The following is a 20,000-nucleotide window of genomic DNA, read 5'->3' on the forward strand; positions in this document are numbered from 1 at the left end:
GCAATGCTTGGTAAGAAATGTACGCATTATCCTGCCCATGCAATTGTAACCCCTCTGTACAGTATGTTCACAAATAAAATAAAATAAAATAAATAAAAAAAAGAATGCCACATTACTCATGGGCAGTGGCAGTCTTGCCCAAGCAGTAGGTACTCTGTGTATTATTTACTGTAATATCTATGTGTAGGTGCTAGTTTGGGTAAGGGAGGAGTCACAGAGAGACTGGGGGAAGGAGGGCTTGTTCCAGGACTGCCTGGAGCAGAGCTTGGGCCAGCAGGGGTGGAGGACAGCGAGGGATGGGCTGGCTGTGAAGGTGGAGTCATTGAACAGGAGTTTGCTTGGCTTGACTGCTAGTGTCCTTTCCTGAGTCTGGGCTTGTGTCCATGGATAAGGGCACCTCAGGATAAGTGGGAAAGACCAGTTTTCCTGGAGCTGGCATGATGACATTGGCTTGAGGCTTAATGAAGAAGTAGAAGGGGAAAAGAACCTCGTTACAGTGAAGTTGGTTACTCTGGTGGATATCAGGCAGGATGGGGTGAGAGATAGGACCGAGCTGCCTAGTAATTCAGGAGAAATGCCAAACAAACTCACCATTGAGAAATGGTAGCTGCTGATTGAAAAGTTAGGACAATTATTAAGTCATAATGAAGACCAGCCAGGCACTAGAGGCTCATATCTGTAAGCCTACTACTCAGGAGGCTGAGATCTGAGGATCACAGTTTGAAGCCAGCTCAGACAGGAAAGCCTATGAGACTCTTATTTCCTTGACAGAAAAGGCTAAGGGGCAGTGCCCAAGCCCTAAGGTTAAGATCCAGTATTGGTGCGAGTGCGCATGCACACACACACACACACACACACACACACACACACACACACACGTCATATTGGAGACTTAAGATGTACCAAGCACTAGGCATTATTATTATTATTATTATTATTAGTCTGTTATGGGGCTTGAACTCTGGGCCTGGGCGCTGTCCCTCAGCTCTTCAGCTCAAGGCTAGCGCTCTACCACTTGAGCCACAGCACTACTTCTGGTTTTCTGTATGGTTTATTGGAGATAAGAGTTTCACAGACTTTCCTGCCCGGGCTGGTTTTGAACCACGATCCTCAGATCTCAGCCTCCTGAGTAGCTAGGATTATAGGCGTGAGCCACCGGAGCCTGGCTAGGTATTATTATTATTATTGATATTATTATAATTCAATTTATAGAAAGCCTGTTACTGGGCCTATGAACTTTATAACAATGGTATCTAAATAGAAAAGAATAATAACTGATATTTATTGGGCTCATATGCAGAGGACCTAGTGTTCTTAATGATGCTGGTAGTTTCTCATCAGCCAGCAATTAAGAGTACATTGCATGCTGGGGCACGGTCAACTTGAGCATTTCTTGGAAGCTCCCATGAGCACAGCTGGCAGTGTGGGACTCTGTAATAAGCCCGTACATAGGAGCTTATGTGATGCTCACAACAGCTTTTTTGCAGTGGAGCCTAATCTCTACCCTCTCTTCTGGATGATGAAGCTAGGTTTAGAGAGCTTGGCTATCTTGTCTGCTTGTTTACTTCTGTCTCCTTACCTTGGCCTGGGCATGTGGCTCAGGTCATTGGAGTATCTTGCTGAAAACATTTAGGAATGCTGCCTTTGTATAGCTGGTGACTGTGGCCTGGCCATGCCCTCCTTCCTCTAAGATGGCAGCCTCCAGTTTGGGGCAGGAGAGCAAGAAGACACACACACACACACACACACACACACACACACACACACACACACACACACACACACACACACACACACACACACACTACAAAACCGGGTACTGGTGGGTCATGTCTGTAATCCTAGCTACTCAGGAGGTCAGGAGGCTGAGATCTGAGAATCATGGTTTGAAGCCAGCCCAGGCAGCAAAGTCTCTTGTGAGACTCTTATCTCCAATTAAGCACCAAAAAAAAAAAAAAAAAGCCAAAGATGGAAATGTGGCTCAAGTGGTAGAGTGCTAGCCCTGGGCAAAAAATGCTCAGAGACAATGCCTAGGCTCTGAGTTCAAGCTCCAGGACCAGCATCAAAAAAAATGCATGGGGAAGAGCCACCTGATGACATATACAGCTGTTTCTAGATGCTTCTCAGTTCTGCAAGCCTAGCAGTCTGTTCCCTTTAGCCTAACGTGCTTTGAGTTGGGTTTCTGCCACCTAAAAAGTCCAAAGTAATGAAGCATCTCATCACGCTGAACCCTGAGTATCTGACAAGTTCTCCACTTGCCCCGAAGGCAATTTTGTTTCTCAGAAAATAGAGGAAGCAAACCAGGGAAATCTCTACTCTAGACCTAATTCTGACCAACGTGGACAAATTGTCTGGTGAAGTAAATGTGACATGTAACTGGCAGGAAAAATAGCCACATCTTGCTGAGTTGACGGTGACCAGAGAAGTGCCAGCTGGATCCCGAGTTTAGAAATACTGTAATATTTTCTATATGATTTGAGATATTTGGTAACCCTTAAATCTAAAATAAAAAGGTAGCTCATCAAAAATTAAAATGTGCTCTATTTAAAATGAAATATGTTCAGTACAGTCAGAATAGGAAATATCAATTTAGGAAGACTCTAAAATTATGTAGCAGGATTGGGGAAACAGAAGATTGAAAGTTTTAAAATCTTACTCCTACAACCTAAGCTGTCAGGCGAGAGATCCAATTTAAAGTTATAGTGCTAAACTATGAAAGGATAGTAACCAATGTGACAAATAGTGCCTGGGAAAGGTGGTCTGGAGATATTGGTAGATAGGACTGAGGGCTGGTGTGCCCCAACATGTACCAATGGAAGGCCCTAAATTGGAGCAGCTGTTAGCTCAGTGCACATTTGTGAGTTGCTTATCAGAGGAAAAGAAGGCCTTTGTAGGTGCCAGTGTTATCCCTGGCTGTACCCTAATATCACACCTCCTGATTTCAAGATCGTGTATCATCTGAACTAAAAAAAAACATGGCCTGAAATAGACTCATCTATACAACACAAGGGTTAGTGGAATTATCCCAGCAAGTGCTGGGATCTGCTGGGGATTCACATCACCATAGAACTAAGGCTCTTTCTTCACTTTATTCTGGGCCATGGACACTTCTGAAAATCTGATGAAAGCTACAAATTTTCTTTCTTAGGAAACACACCTACATGAAAAGTTCAGCAAATAATTTCAGGATATTCATAGAATTCAGAAGGCCAACTATGACACATGGCTACTCCTATTGAAAAGCAGATAAAAGAGAATTGCTTTAAAGAAACTCCAGAAAGACAGACTTGCTAACCTTGGCCAAGCAATGTGACCTCTATAAATGAGACTATTAATGTTTTTTAGGTTACAGGGCTGCTGGGGGGAATATACTGGGTATGATATTTAAACTCTTAATATGGTACCTAGTGAATATTAAATGTTTAATCAATATCAGTGGATGGAAATTTTATTATTACTATTGCTATCATTATTTTATCATGTTTATTATTGGAAGGACTTATAATTTTGTGCGCACGTGCCTGCCTGCCTGCCTGTCTACTGGTGCTGGGCTTGAACTCAGTGCCTGGGCACTGACATTAGCTTTTTTGCTTAAGGCTGTCACTCTACCATGTGTGCAGCTCCACTTCCAGCTTTTTGATGATTAATCAGAGCTAAGAGCCTCATGGACTTTCCTGCCTGGGCTGGCTTTGAACCATGGTCATCAGATCTCAGCCTCCTGAGTAGCTAGGATTACAGGCTTGAGCCACCACAAGTGCCAGGCAAGACTTGCAATTTTGTTACAATACTTTTTTTTTGTTTGTTGTTTGTCCTGGGGCTTGAACTCTGTGCCTGGGTGCTGTCCTTCAACTCTTCAGCCCCAGGTAAATGCTCTACCACTTGAGCCACAGCGCCACTTCCCATTTTCTAGTGGTTTATTGGAGATAAGAGTCTCATGGACTTTCCTGCCTGGGCTGGCTTTGAACTGTGATCCTCAGATCTCAGCCTCCTGTGTAGCTAGGATTACAGGTGTGAGCCACCAGTGTCTGGCTATAATACTTTTTATTAGCAGTAATATTTGTTCCAGGACTTCATAAATGACTTCCTGCCTGGTGAGTTTTAGTTGAATAAATAACAAAGAACAGTTTAAAAACATGATATGAGTAGAAGAGTTACTGATTTGAGTTTTAGAGTGGGGTTGGAAGGGTAGCATTTGATATAAACAGAAGGAAATAAAGGTTGCTCTCCACCTTTTCCTCGGTACAGGCACATTTAGAGCAAGAGTAAAGTCTATCTAATGAACCAATTTGGAGTTTAGAAAAAATCCAATTTGTCCTACAACTGTAACCTTTGTGATTCCAGTGTAAGTTTGGCCTTGAACCTGCATCATTTTAGCTATTATTTTGCTGTACAAAAATCAGTGACCTAATTTCCTGGTTGAAACCTCAAGAAGGGTTTGGATAACAGACAGATTAGAAGTTTGGCATCTTTACAAAAACGGAAGACTGAATGCACAACAGAATTTAAAATAAATAAAAGAAACCTTGTTCTCATCTCCTGGGGCCCTGGAAGTCCTCCTTTAGACAGACTTCTTCCAATGGAGTCTGTCAGAAAGCCCTTACAACACAATTATAGCACAAATAATCTCCAGAGGACTCTTCACCAGTACAAGACTGTCCAGATATGGGCCTGACAAACTGGGGTTGCACGCTTTGTAGGCTCCCAAACACACTGTGTCTCTCTCTGACTCTGTTCCCAACTACCCCACCTTTAATGCATTGTTTTGTGAAGTCCTCAGCGCCTGCTCATTCTTTCTACTATTCACAACATCCATGTGGTGTGTGCTTGCTCTCTGTGAACCTGGTATGTGGCTCTCTGTGCGCCTGGTATGTGATGCTCCCCGCCACCAGTGGCCATTTCACCTGCTGTTCTCATTGCTTCCTCATTGGCTTTCCTTCAGCACCCTCCCACCTCCTGTATATCTTTGAGATCTTGGCTTGAAATATCCTTTTGACAGGGTCTCCTAGACTAAATCAAGGCCCTTCTTTACTACTACTGCTGCTGCTGCTGCTACTACTGCTTACTGCTACTGCTACTACTACTACTATTACTACAATGTACTATTACTACTATTGCTACTACTACTGTTATTACTATTACTATTATCTCTAAGTAGTTGTACAAAGATATTTCAATTCAACATGAGTATAATGCATCTTGATCAATGTCATCCCTTCCATTATTCTCCTCCAATGTTCCTAAGTCCACCTATCCCCTCAAATTACTTGATTCCATTTTCACGTATGTACACTGAATATTATGACTTCATTTGCCTACCCTTTCTTTCTTCATTTGTCTGCCCATGCCCTTGATCTCACCAACTACCCCCTGGCAACACATGTTCCAGCTTCCTGCTATTCATTTGGTTATACTGCAAGTTAGTTGTTCAAAGAAAATACACCATTATAAGCCTCCCCTACATATACCATGCTTTAGTTAATATGTATGCATTTTCATGTATGTTTATTAATTAGCTCTAACTAGCACATGTGTGAGAAAACACGCTACCTTTATTTCTTTGAGTGTGACTTTATTTAACAAAATTCATTCCAGGTCTATCCATTTCCATCTAATTTATTCCAGGTCTATCCATTTACAGTGCCTTTTGCAGTTAGCCATGAGAGCTTTAACTTCTGTTTGGTTAATGTCAGTGTCTTCTTCCTGAGGGTAAAGTCCATGAGAACAGCAAAACCATCTGGCAATGCTCATCTCTGAGAAATTGCCCTATCACGGTAGGCCTGGAACATAGTGTGGCTTCTACTAGAATGGATCAATGGGAGACAGTGCGAATAGCACTCAGTTGACTGGAGAAGAGAGATCTGCAGAGGGGGAAGTAATTTTAATACCCAGCAGTGAAATTCTGGTACTTGAACCCAGGAGTCTTGGCTTCCAATGGGCTCCTTTTATTCCTGGGTTGTCTTAGCAGGGAGGTTTTCTTGCTATTGCTAAAAGACATACATTTGAGCCCTGGTGCTTCTGCCTTGTAAAGGTGTCCAGGCTCAGCTCTCACTGGTAGCTGAAACCCCTCGTGGCTGCCACCTCCTCACAAACACCCACAGCCAGAGTCAGCATGACTAGCTTTGTACAGCCCGAGCACTCTGATTCCACGATCACTCAGCATCCCTCGAGGCAGGTCCTTGAGTGCCCTACAATTACACCCACTCTCCCAGGAGCCAGGAGAGGAGGGATGAGTATAATTAATGAGGGGATGACAGGCCCCTCCTCACTACCAAGAATATCTCCTACCTCGCAGAAGCATTTCTGCCTGAGGTTTGATAGTGCCTTCTCTCTCATGATCACAAAACAGTTCACTCAACTTCGTCACTTAACTCTTCAGCATCTGTGTGAAGCTGAGTGAGGCAAGATGCTAGTCCATAGCTATGAGCTCCCTAAGTGGGTAGGGGCCTGTCTGATATGCTTCCTGCTGGTTGCATCTTCATTTGTTAGAACAGCACTGGACACATACCAACTACTCAAAAGACATTTGCTCAATAAACACTGAGGGAGCAGGCTCATGCCTGTAATCCTTGCTACTTAGGAGGCTGAGATCTGAGGACTGCAGTTCAGAACAAGCCCATGCAAGAAAGTCTGTGAGACTCTTATCTCCGATTAATTTCCAAAAAGCTAAAAGTGGAGTTGTGGCTCTAATCTTGAGTGAAAAAGCTAAAGATCCAGAAACCCAAACCCTGAGTTCAAATCCCAATCCTGGCCCAAAACAACAATAACAGAAACGCCAAAAAGCAAAAAAACAAACCAAACCACACAGGAAGTTCCCCACAAATCAGGAATTTACTCTGCCTGTATTTTACAGAGACTTAGTAGTCTATCTTATGGATGAGGTATTTAATATTAAGACAGTTAATAGACTTTTTCAAGATCAAAAACTTAGTTAGCAGTACTCAGTAGACTCAACTGGAGGAAGTCTGCGTCAAAGGTGCTAATAGGGAAAGGTGAGGACTAGGAATTCAGGCAGGAAGATGAAGCTTCTGGTAATTCCACTGATGTGCAGGAAGGAATGTGGGCATGAAGGCAGGCTTAACATTAGGAGGTATGATCACTTTGGCAAATTTTCAACACAAATGCCAATAGCAGATTTCCACTGTAGATGGGGTCCATGAAGACATGCATTTGGCATGTCTTCAGGACCAGAACACTGGTGTGTGTGGGGTGTTAGGGAGTTGAGTGACATCTGGGGCTTGGGTCCCAGGAAGGAAGATACACAGAGCCCCAGAGAGGAGGCTAAAGGCCAGACTCTGCTTTGTTCCTGAAGGCTCTGGTTCACACTCAAGGCTCTTCTTTCTCCACACTAATTTTCCTCCTCTATACAACAAAGAAAGTCACTTAGGGTTTGGGGTGACCCATGGGATCTTTCTATCCCCCCATACATGTACAACAGTACATCCAAGTAAGGAAGGTGCAGAGTTGCAAATTCTTAGAAATGGTTCCCCAGTGCATCCCATCAGGAGGCCCTCTGTTGAGCATTCCCAATTAACAGCAGAAGTTTCTGTTGATTATCTCTGGATAAGTCATTCTCAGCTAGGGATGATTTAGCCCCTCCTCTAAGGGACTCTAGAAATATCTGAGACAGTCTTTGGTGTTGCCCTGGGAAAGATACATCCTTATATCTAGTGGGTAGAGACTAGGGAATGCTACTAAATGTCATACAATGTACAGGGCAAATCATCCCAGATGTCAACAGTGTGGAGGTTGAGAAACTCTGTTCTAGACACCTGGGTCATGGCTGGAAGGAAGTCAAGGTTGTGGGCATCTGTGGTGAGGACAAGCTTCTTAGGAAGACAGACTCCCTCTAAATGGTTGCTGATTGCCTTCAGGAAAAACCCAGAAGGGCTCTCATTCCTCTCCAAAACACTCTTCAACCATCTAGGCAGGGCTAATCATAACGACCCAACCAGTGAAGATCAGCCGTGAGTGAAGGAAGGCAGAGCCAAGGTCAGCGATGAAAGGTCAAGGTCAGAAGCAAGGGGTTTCAAGAGAGCCCAGCAACTCTTAGGCATGCTGGAGGGGATCAGGTGCAAATGAAGAGCTGGGAGAAGGGGAGCATGCTATGAAGCATGTAGTGAATGAAGGCGTCTAGGATGGTAGAATTTCCAAAGCGGGATGCAAGAAGGCGAGAGGAAGGACCATGAGTTTATCTCAGCCTGGACTGCACTGGTCTTCAAGACTCTTCCTTTTCATGTGTCTGCATCCAGGCCACATAGCGCCTCTGGGTCTCACACTTTTACTATTTCTTTACCCACCTTAGAGGTTTACAGACCCTGTCCCCTCAGGCTGGTATGCCCCATTCCTCCATTCTTCCTCTCTTTGTCCTGGTGCTATGGTATGAAGGCTCTATATGTTGAAATCCTACCTTCCTTGTGACTGAATTAGTAGGTCAGGGCCTTTTGGGAGGTGATTATGTCATGAGAGCAGAGCTTCATGACAAAAATAGTGTCCTTATAAGATAGGTCCCAAGGGGCTGCTGTGCACGCGAGGACACAGCAAGGAGGTAGTGTGTATAAGAAACGGGATATCACCATGTCCAGAATATCTGCTGATGTCTTGATTGTGGATTGTCCTGTCTCTGATGGGCAGTAAGTTTTGTTTCTTTCTTTGTTTATATGCCACCTGGCCTATGGGAGTTTGTTTCAGCAGCCCTGAGGGACCCAGATGCCTGCTAGTTAACACTGGCTCTTCAGGATCTCAGCTCCTGGCTGGTCCTCAGGAACTCTTCCTTAGCACTCCTCCACGACATCCTTCTCCCCTTCATGACACCCATTGTGGCTGACATTCATGTGATGACTGGCTAAGGCCCACCTCCTTCTCTGGCCAGGAGGGTGGTAGAGTGCTATCTCACAATGGGCTTTCGCACAGAGTCTGTGCATGAGAATGGGGTCCAGAAATAGTGGCTGAAGGCCTATGTGGATTGAAGGTTGGATTTGGCAGCCTAATTGTTAGGTTGGTTCAAAGGTAGAAAGGGTAGGTGGGGTTTTGGTGCTATGTCCTTCCAATGAGTTTAAAAGAGTTTTCTTTGAACCTAAACTGATGGACAGAGAGGAGCCCAGCCAAGAGCACTGTGATGTGCTGGGATAAGAGTCAGGCTGAGTGGAAGATGGAAGACTAAGTGGATCTTCAGACTAGATAAGTGACTGTTACAGGAACCCTGGGACAAGGGGCTGGACTCTGGGAGGAAACGGAGGGGAAGCAGAAGCAGAGGGGAAGCAGTGCTTGTTCACTTTGTGGGGGTATTGATGCCCTCCACTCCTCTTTGTATAGCCTGGGAGTACCGGCTGCTGGCCTGATGCAAAGTTGAGGAGAAGGAATGAGGGAATGGGGGGTGGGCTGTGGTGCTGTAGACTCTGCAGCCCAAGCTTCCCTCTCAGGATCTCTGGCCCTTTGGCCCTGTGCAACTCAGCCTCCTGCTTCATGGCAGAGCCAAGGGAGTTTGCTCAGAGCATTGCCAAGGAAGCAGGCCAGCCCAGCAGTGGGTGGGCTGGGATGGAAGGCAGATTACATGTCACTTCATATTAGTCACGCCAGCAGCTTTCCCCATCTACTCAGAGAGTCAAATTAATTGCAATTCTGAGGACAAGCCAATGGCAAAGATAACAAGGAAATAGAAGGCGATCATGTCTGTTTTCCAGTCATGAGTGGATCTGAGTGCCTTACAGAGGAATTCAGATTTGCTTACCTGTGAGGTACATCTCTTCTCCTTCAGTAAACATCTGGTGGCAGCGCACACATCTGGCACAGGTAGGGTGGTAGTGCTTCCCTCCTGCCTACAGAGATCAAGAGGTGAAACAAGGTCAGACCTGGGGCTATTGTCCAATGGAGCTAGGTTGGGTGAAAACATTTCCTAGGTACATTAGTGTTGTTTGTGTCTTTATGACTGATTGGTTGGGAGCCTGACAGGAGATGGGGAAGTCCAGTATCATACAAAAGTCCACCCAAGAAGCCTGGGAATTTTTCTATGTCCTTGATAGAAGCTTTGAGGACTTCCTTGATAGCTATATGAGGAGAAGAGTGACTTTGAAGAGATCCTAGCATCCTCCAAGTATGGGTTCCTTACCCCTTTGTGGAGCTTGAAGTGACTAGAAGCAGTACATGAACTTTGGAATTTAATGGCATTGGATCAATGAAAAAAAAAGTTCTTACAAGGAGCTAGTGGCTCACAGCTATAATCCTAGCTGCTCAGGAGGCTGAGGTCCAGAAGAGAAAGCTTCAAAGTCAGACTAGGAAGAAAAGACTGTGAGACTCCATCTCCAAAATAACCCATAAAAAGCAGTACTGGGGGTATGGCTCAAGTGGTAAAATGCCAGCTCAGCAAGCAAGCTGAGTGAATGTGAGGCCCTGAGTTCAAACCCCAATTTGGCCTCCTCCTTTAAAGATCCTCTACTGATTCTTCTGATTTTATCAAGTATAAAGTAACAGTCTGTATCTCTAACATGTATCCAAAATGTGCTCATCTATCTCTCTGTCTCTCTGTCTCTTTGCCTCTCTCTGTCTCTTTCTCTCTCTCTGTCTCTCTCTCTTTCCCTTCTTTTGTCCCCCCTCTCATTTTTTGTGGTGTTGTGGATCAAACCTAGAGCTTCGTGCATACTAGGCAGTACTCTCCTACTAAGTTTTGTGAATCCTTGGCCTTTAGTGTTTTTTTGAGACAGAGTCTCACTACATAGCTCAAGTTGGCCATGACCTTGCTAGGTACTACGTCTGCCTCTTGTGTGCTGGGATTACAGGCATAGCTGAACACACCCAGCTTTACTCTATTTTTTAAAGAATAAGAAGAGGCAAGAGGCTTGGGGCAATAGAATCTAGCTAGAACTACTATATTTTGGGGTTTCTTGCAATATACTTGTGATATATATACTTGTGATATAGGTTTGCTTGTTATGTTATGCAAGTTTTCTTCTATGTAAGTGAGTTGACTTAGTGACAACTTCAAGAATTAGGTAACACCGAGTATATGAGACTCACAGATTAGGCCAAAGTTGAGACTGTCATATGAAGAACAGGTTTTTAGGGGTCCTGTACAAATTTTTGCACTTAGACAGCTCGGTCTTTCTGGAGAGCCCCTAACCCTCAGGCCTGATTGTTGCAGACGAGGTGCCTCAGCCCTGAGTCCAGCCCATCCTGAGGTGGATTTGGTTAGTTACTTTCCCTTTTCCCACTGCTATCTCTCATTGCTACTTAAATTAAAAATAGGATCCGAGGGCTGGTAGCTCATACCTGTAATCCAAGCCACTTGGGAGGCTGAGATTGGGATGAATAAACTCCAGGGAAGCCTGGGAGACTCTGGCTCAACCAAAGGAGCTGGGCATGGTGACCTCTACCTATTATTCCCTTTATGATACTTGGACAAGAAGTGTGACCTTGATTTGAAATAACCAGTGCAAAAAAGGTCAGGAGGCATGGCTCAGCATTAGAGCAGTTGCCTAATAAGCTTGAGCCCTCGAATTCAAACCGTAGTATGGTGGGGAGAGCCTCTGGGACTATTGTGCCTCAAAGTCTCACTGGAAGCCAGCAGTAGTGTTGGGCCTGGTGTGTGGGAGCTAGAAATGGACAAACCCAACACATTTCTATGCTGTCAACGCCAACATTAGAAACCTATTTCAGAGAATCTGACATGTAAGCATCCTTTGGTGGCCTTGGCTCCGGAATTTCTATATGGGTATGGTGATGGTAGAGAGATTGGGTTGGAAGAGGGGAATTGTTCTGAAGGAGTGTTTTGTATGTCAGGGTAGGTGGAAGATTTTCTCATGGGGGTGTGGAATTGATGGCTACTGGTGGGCTGGAAGACCACTTGGTCTGATACTAATGTGTTCCAATTTAAAAGTTGTAATCGAGTAAATAAAACCTATTTCCAAACGTTTTTATTTTTTGTGGTGTGAAGTTGTTGGGATGAGCTTGCTTATTCTGGAGAAACTTACTTTATTCTAAAAACAAGGAGAATGGGAAAAGGTCAGATTGTCACCAAAGAAAAAAATGGTAATACCTTTCCTTCTTTCTTTTTATTTTCTTCCAGTTTTGGTTGTTTCTATGACTCCCACCAATGAGGAAATATCCCTGTCATCATCCAAGCAAACTATACTCAAACATTAGAAGAAGCCTGCTATTTTCCCAAGCTGGGAACCCGTGGGACTGAGACTCTCCTACCATGACAAGGATAATCAGTTTAATTAGTAGCCTCTTCCTACTCAGTGTCTTTTTATCATTTCAATTATAGACCTTCTCCCCTGACCCCACCTCCACCCCCACCCCTAGGGTGGCAGCAAAACCGAAGCATAACGTCTTCCTAAATGCTACTCCCCACTACCCCACTGCAGCTGGAAGAGGCCCTGGCCACGCATGGTATAGATAATGACCCAGCCTGTGAAAAAGACAAATTAACAAGAGAAGAGGAACCATTTCACAGGCTAATAAAGTCTTGTGTCAAAACAAATAGTGAAGAAAAATAGCAAGAAATTGGTATCTGTAAACTGGAATCATATTTGAGAAGATGAAGAATGGCAAATAAAGTCAGGAAATACAACAAGACCATGTCATGGTTCTTTTTGGTGAGGATTTGGACAAAGAAGGATGGTGACTGATACTTTGTATATTGCATTCTGTCCCCAAAGAAGGGATTGTGAGATGGCCTAAGGAGGGAATGGGAAAGGTTGGAAGGAGAAGAGAAATGATTTAGGTGAGTGCCTGTGGTGTACTAGTGACCTGGCCCACATCCTTTCTCTTCTTCCACAAATGGCACTAAGCCCCCGTCAGTCCATATGTTTAAGTTGCTCAGACTGCACTAATTCAGCTATTCCTACTCTAGGTGAAACTATCAGTTCAGGGATGCTTCCGAGTCACCCAGAGCAGGTCCTAGATGATCAGGAAACAGAAGTTTGTTTTCCACTGGAGATATTAGCTGGAGTGATTGGTGTCTAATGTTTCTATCACAAAGAAGACACTTTTTGAGAATAGAGCCAATGTGTGGAGCCAAGATGGCCAGTGATTCCAAGGGATTTTATTTAGGCACTGAATCCAGCTGTGCCTGAAGCCAGAACTATTCATAGACTATTTATTATAGGAGCAGTTTTCCTTTTCAGCCAGTGCCATTTGCAACCAAAAAAGTCATGACTAACATATTCATCAGGAATGAAAGGACAGTAGTATTTGACAGATAAAAGTTTTGGGGAAAATAAATTGCTTGAAGTTGTATGGCTAGAAGTGGCAAAACTTGAATCTAAGTCTTTTTCATCACAGCCATACTTTTTTTTCCCCCCTCTGACATTATGCTACCTCAAAGACTCTTAAGTGTCTGAGAGCCATGTCAGGGTTGGGATACAGGATCCTGGAGTCCCAAATATTTCCCTGTCTCTGCCAAAAATACTGCCTATACCAGCAGAAAGGTACTTCATGTCTTGGCTCTCACTTTTCTCATCTGTAAAATGAGGAAGTTGAACTAGTGGACTGTTAAAAATCTCTTCCAGCTCTAAAAAGGAAAGAAAAAAACCAATAGGTCCAAGATGCTAATGGAGCCTCTACGAATGGGATTAATTGAAACCCAGTCTAAAGAAGTGACTACTGCTAGAAAAGGCAGTCACCACCACAGAATTTCAAAGCAGCTAGGAAATACTGCAGCTCTGTGTTTAATCTGTGGCTCTGGGTGTAATCAAAGTTCTTCTCTGCCATCCCTAGTTCTGCACATGGTGACACCACACTTCTCATGGCCCAGGCTTGATTTTTTTTTTTTTTTTGCTACAACGTTTGGTCTCTTCCCCTCAGTTCCCACATTTACTAGTTGCCTCCATAATATTGGAGACAAAGGCAGGTGACATGCACTGGCTTCCTTTTTAGTTTTATCTTCTAGGATTGTGTGTGTGTGTGTGTGTGTGTGTGCGCGTGCACACGTGCATGTGTGCGTATGCCAGTGCCAGTACTGAGGCTTGAACTCTGGGTCGGTGCATTATCCCTTACTTAGCTTTTTCACTCACACTGGTGCTCTATCACTTGAGCCACAGTCCCACTTTTGGATTTGGTGGTTAATTGGACTTAAAAATCTCATGGACTCACAATCCTCAGATCTCATCCTTCTGAGCAGCTAGAAGAGTTACTATTGCTTAACTCCTCATCTGTTTTCTGTCCTTCAGATCTAGCCTATGAGCATGATAACACCATCTTCCTTGAGATGCAGCTCCAAGCAGACATTCCTGTCCAATGTTTCTATGACTCTCCTTTGCCTCGTGAATCACCTACTCCCAACCTGGTATCTCAGGTCCTTGGGAATCTGAGCCCAAGATAAAGCTCATGCCTTATCCTTTGGGTTGCTTCTTAGAGATGCTTCTTTGGGATGCTTCTTAGAGTTTGGTGTATCTGTTCATCATATTCTCTCTCGACTCTCTACAATCAGTTCTCTACATAATAGCTAGTACAATCTTTTAAATATATAATCAGACCAGGCTGTTCCTTGGTTTAAAACTCTCCATTGGCTTTCCATTACATGTGGAGTAAAAATCCAAGCTTCTAAATATGGTGTACAAAGTCATATGAAATATGTCTTCTATGATAGTATTTCATATTCCTACACCATCAATTTATAAAATTAAGCCATGCTGGCTTTCTTTCTGTTTCCCAAAGGAGTTGGGTCCATTTTTCTCCTAGCTCTTCCCAGCTGGCCTCTTCATTCTCAGGCTCTGCTTCAATGCATCTCCTCAGGCAGTTTTTGTCCTAGTTGCTATATTCTCTCCTGCTAAACTACCTGTGGCCAAAGAATCCTTCTCAACCCAGCAATCATGGTAACCAGAACTAAACAATCAGATTGTGCAGAACTGATGAATCTATTTACAGTGGCTTACCCAGCTTGCCATTCATCAGCCACTGATAGATGAAAAACAGAGGGCTAGAGATGCAAAGATCCACACTCAAAATCTGAGTATGAGTTATCAGTGCTAGATCCCAATTGTTCCTACCCCTGTACTATTATTGTTTTCCTGTTTTTTATTCTTCAATGTAGGTGGTTCCTAACTATGTATGGAAAGGCAGCTTCCAGGCCCAGAGAGCATAGAAAGGAAAATTCTTCCTGTTTGCAGATGACATGATCTTGTATTTAAAGAATCCCATGGACTCCACTCCAAAATTACTTGATCTGATTTGAAACTTTGGCAAAGTAGCAGGGTATAAAATTAACCCTCAAAAATCAATGGCTTTTCTGTATGCTAACAATGAGAAGAGTGTGGCTGAAATCAGGAAAGTAACTCCTTTTATAATAGCCCCACAAAAAATAAAATATCTAGGAGTTTAAAGTGAAAGACTTCTATGATGAAAACTATAAAAACCTGAAAAAGGAAATCAAAGCAGAACTTAGGAAGTGGAAAAACCTCCCATACTCCTGGATTGGAAAGATCTACATTGTGAAAATGGCAATACTTCCAAAGGCTATCTACAAATTCAATGCAATACTTATTAATATTCCAACTTCTTTCCTCAATGAAATAGAAGAAGCAATCTAAAAATTCATAGGGAACAATAAAAGACCTTGAATAGCAAAAACGATCCTTAACAGAAAGAACAGTGCTGGAGGAATATCAATATCAAATTTCAAACTCTACTACAAAGCCATAGTAATCAAAACAGCTTGGTACTAGCACAAGAACAGACCTGAGGACCAATGGAATAGAACTGAAAACCCAGAAATGAGCCCACAGGCATATAGCTACCTAATCTTTGATAAGGGAGCTAAAAAACTAGAATGGAAGAAAGCCTCTTCAGTAAATGGTGCTGGCAAAATTGGCTAATTACCTATAGAAAAGTAAAGCTAGATCCTTATATATCACCCTGTACCAGAATCAACTCCAAATGAATAAAAGACCTCAAAGTCAAAGCAGACACCCTGAAAACATTACAGGAAGGAATAGGAAAAACCCTAGGTCTCCTTGGCACAAATTTTTCTTAATAAAGACCCAGAAACAAAAAAATCAAAGAAAGTTTGGACAAATGGGATTGCATGAAGCTGCAGAGCTTCTGCATGGCAAAGGACATAGCTAGCAAGATCAATAGAAAGCCCACGGATTGGGAGAAGATCTTCATACAACAGACAAGGGTCTCATATCTAAAATATACTTGGAACTCAAAAAATTAAATCCCCCAACAACAAATCCTCAAAGAAACAACCATCTGATAAATAAGTAGACTAAAGACTAACTTCTCTGAAGAGGAAATAAGAATGGCCAATAGACTCATGAAGAAATAAATGCTCAACCTCACTAGCCATAAAAGAAATGCAAATCAAAACAACATTGAGATTCCACCTCATCCCAGTTAGAATGGCTAGAATCAAGAACTCTAATAACAACAGATGCTGGAGGGGATGTGGACAGAAGGGAACCCTACTGCACTGTTGGTGGGAGTATAAACTTGTTCAACCACTTTGGAAAGTAGTATGGAGGTTCCTCAAAAGACTCCACATAGAGCTCCTCTATGACCCAGCAATCCTACTTTTTGGCATTTACCAAATGATCACAAACAAGGCCATACTAAGGCTACCAGCACAACTATGTTTATTGAAGCCTTATTTACCATAGCTAAGATATGGAACCAACCCAGATGTCCCTCAGTAGATGAATGGATCAAGAAAATGTAATATATATATATATACAATGGAATTCTATACCTCCATCAGAAAGAATGACATCGCCCCATCTGTTAGGAAATGGAAAGACTTGGAAAAAGTGATTCTAAGTGAAGTAAGCCAGGCCCAAAGAAACATAGGTCCCATGGTTTCCCTTATTTGCAATAACTAGTACATGAGTAGGACAAGTAGAAAAGGTCAAAAGCTATGCACATATGACCATAAAAGATAATGTTAAGTGAAATGAACCCCAAGATAGAGACACAAATATTTTTTCTTTCTTGTATTGTTTCTAACGTATTTATAATGTACCAGATGATTTTTTTTTGTTTCTTTGTATGTTCCTTCCCCACCGTATAACCCCTGTTTTCACTGTATTTGATGTCGGTGCCCTGCATCTTGTATATACACTTCTCTAATTTGGGGAGGGGAAGGGAAAAAAACAAAATGCTTAAATAGGGATATAGTTTGACCCATTGTAACAATGAGATGTACAAGACCCCCTATGTTGAAAATGAACTTTACAACTTTGGCAGGGGTGGGGGTGGGGGTGTGGGGGGTGTGGTTGTGGAGGTGGGAGGGAAGGGATGGTAGGGAAAAATCAAAGGAGGAGGTAACAATGCTCCATAGGAAATGGACTCATTACCTTGCTCATGTAACTGTCACCCCTCTGTACAGTATTTTCACAATAAAAAATGTACAAAAAAAGAAAGAAAGAAAGAAAGAAAGGAAGGAAGGAAGGAAGGAAGGAAAGAAAGAAAGAAAGAAAGAAAGAAAGAAAGAAAGAAAGAAAGAAAGAAAGAAAGGAAAGCCAGGGAGGCCACGGGCCCAGCAAGGGACTGAGGTTGTCTGACACTGGCAAAGTGAGCTTGTATAATGGAGAATGAGAAGAGTGGTTGCCATGGTGATGGACCAGCCAAAGAAGGGCTCAGGGAGCAAGCTGCTAGACAAGCTGGTTCTTAAATCAACACATTACCAAATACTTAAAAAAAAAAAAGAAGGGGTTTTCTATCCTTAGGCAGGGACTGAGAGGAAAATCCTAATTGTCACTCCCTAGAAATCTGTCTGGGTCTGAATCCCAAGAAGCAACTGTTTTTCCAGCATAGCAATTGTTGAACCAAGAATAATTCTGTCCATCTCATTTTGGGGGTGCTCAGAGATCAAAGTTATCTGTTCAAGGGCATGTAGCAAGCCAGGCTGGGGAGGTTGAAATGTTGAGGAAAGGGCTTTCTCTCCTTGGTGATGACTTGTAGAATCATGCTTGTACATCCCCTTGATCACTTGGGCCCACTCACCTCCAAGACCCTGCCGCTGATGTATCGGTCACAAGTCTCACATTTAATGCCAAACTGGGAATGGTAGTCAGCCTCGCAGTAGGGGACTCCATCCCTGCAAGAGGAAATGCACACAGGATGAGGACGTTCAAAGGCCAGTGACAGAGTGAAAGTCCTGTGAGAGGTCCAGGTCCTATTGTCCATAGGCAATAGCCTATGGCCACACTTGCAGAGTTCATTAAAAATGCAGACGCCTGAGATGTACAGGATCAGAAGTTCCCTGGATTGGGGGCTTGGGAATCCACACCTGGTGAGGTCCGCCGATTATTGTTCTGGACTGTTAGCCTTCATTCTCCCTTTTCTCTTCACCTTCTTCCTCACCTCACAAATTCTCCAGAACCACTCTCTTCCCTTTGCTTCAAAGAACTTATTATTTATTTATTTATTCTCTAGGCAGGTACTCAACTGACCTATTCTGCCATCTTTGTTTTGTTATTTTCTTTGCCCAAGGCTGGAGCAGATCATGATTGTCCGACCTCCCACATAGTGGGTATCACAGGTACATGTCATCATGCTAAGCTTATTGATTGAGATAGGCTTTTGCTAACACTCTGCCTGGGCTGGCCTCAAACCACCAGACTGTAGAGGCCACACGAGTGGGTAGTATCAGCTAGGCTTCTTTAAAAGGTTCTCAGAGAAAGCTCCAGAGTCCCCTAAAATTCTGACTTAGGCTTCCAGACTCAATAACCCTGAGTGGTGACTTTCCAAGGACACTGTTTACCTGTCAGGCTCAGAAAAGAATGCCGAACCCTACTGATATGGCTTTTGATGAGTTCACCTCTGCCATCCGGGGACTCTGCTTCACCTGCGCACATACTTGAGCTCCCAGACAGGATGCAAATGGTTCAATCCTTGTCTACTTCCCTTCCTTGACTGTTCTGCCCAAGCCCTCTTTTGCTTTTACAAATCTTATCCCCTTTTTTTCAAGTTTTCAGTGCAGATACATGAAACTCATATATTCCACTTCCTGCTAGCTAGAAGTGATTCCTCTTCTCTGAACATTCATGGCCGTTCACATGTACCTCACACCAAGGCAAGTGCGGTTTGGTCATCATCTCTTGGCTTCCATCTACGCCTTCACTGGTGGCAATGCCTAGATTTTCCTTTGAAAGTTTGAGTTTTCTGGGGCCACAAGGGGCTTTTCTCTGGCTCTAGGATTGGAACTTCCTGGCTCATGATTGGTCCAGAACGTGCCAAATCGAGGGCAACCATGAGACATCAGTTGGAGATTTTGAGGTAAAATCTTCCCTTCCCTCATCCCATTGGCTTGCTAATGGTATAATGAGTGTAACCATGGCATTATTGATAATCTACTTTTCTTCCTCTTTTGGGAAGAGGTCTTCTTGAGAATGAGTCTATTAGAGAAGCAAAAGAAAGAGAAAGAAAAAGAGTGAGAGAGGGAGATACAGAGGGAGAGAGAGATAGAGAGAATTCTGTACTGTGAACATCTTTAGGTCTCTGGAGGCAGACCACACCTGAAGTCAGTATACATTTGACCTTATTTCTATGAGATGTGAACTCCAATTCTTGCTTTCCAGTCAGCTGGAATTAGATTTCTATTGTCTACAATTGAAAGGGTCTTAAGAAATCAAGCTAATCAGTACATTTTATACACCCTTTGCTATCTAAATTCTTCATGAACATAGCTCATTTCATTATAGACTGAACGTGTGTGGGGAGCATGTACCATGGATACTACCAGGCTACACAATCACCATCTCCTACCTTCAAGATGGAGAGTGGGATTTAGGAAGTACTTGGGGTCCAGAAGTATCAAAATGCTGAGAGGTTGTAATCATAACTGTCTTTAGGCATTTGAGAATACACATGTGGTCTGTAGGGCTTAGCCACAAGGGGGAGACTTGTCCAGAGCTGCCATGTGCAGGCTGCTGGGGCTGGCTTCTCTTTACTGAGGATTCTATGCTTCCACCATCTCCTTTGATCTCAGTTAAATTCCTTGAACAACTACATTATAATGATGAGTCAGGCATTGTACCATAGGCAGGGTATACCACAGTGACTCT

At 43.3% G+C, this 20,000-nt stretch overlaps 1 protein-coding gene across 2 annotated transcripts in view; it reads right to left on the reverse strand.

Annotated features, from left to right (window-relative positions):
- Ablim3 (actin binding LIM protein family, member 3) overlaps window positions 1-20,000 on the reverse strand; it is a 127,596-nt gene that overhangs the window by 31,891 nt on the left and 75,705 nt on the right. For both annotated transcript variants that reach the window (XM_013025499.1, XM_013025500.1), the window contains exons 6-7: window positions 17,938-18,031; window positions 9,728-9,815 (exon numbers count right to left, since the gene is read on the reverse strand). In XM_013025499.1, coding sequence (XP_012880953.1) covers window positions 9,728-9,815; window positions 17,938-18,031 — 182 coding nt within the window. The remainder of the gene's footprint in view (window positions 1-9,727; window positions 9,816-17,937; window positions 18,032-20,000) is intronic.

This window comes from Dipodomys ordii, unplaced genomic scaffold (assembly GCF_000151885.1).
Source record: "Dipodomys ordii isolate 6190 unplaced genomic scaffold, Dord_2.0 Scaffold85, whole genome shotgun sequence".
Lineage (NCBI taxonomy): Eukaryota > Metazoa > Chordata > Mammalia > Rodentia > Heteromyidae > Dipodomys > Dipodomys ordii.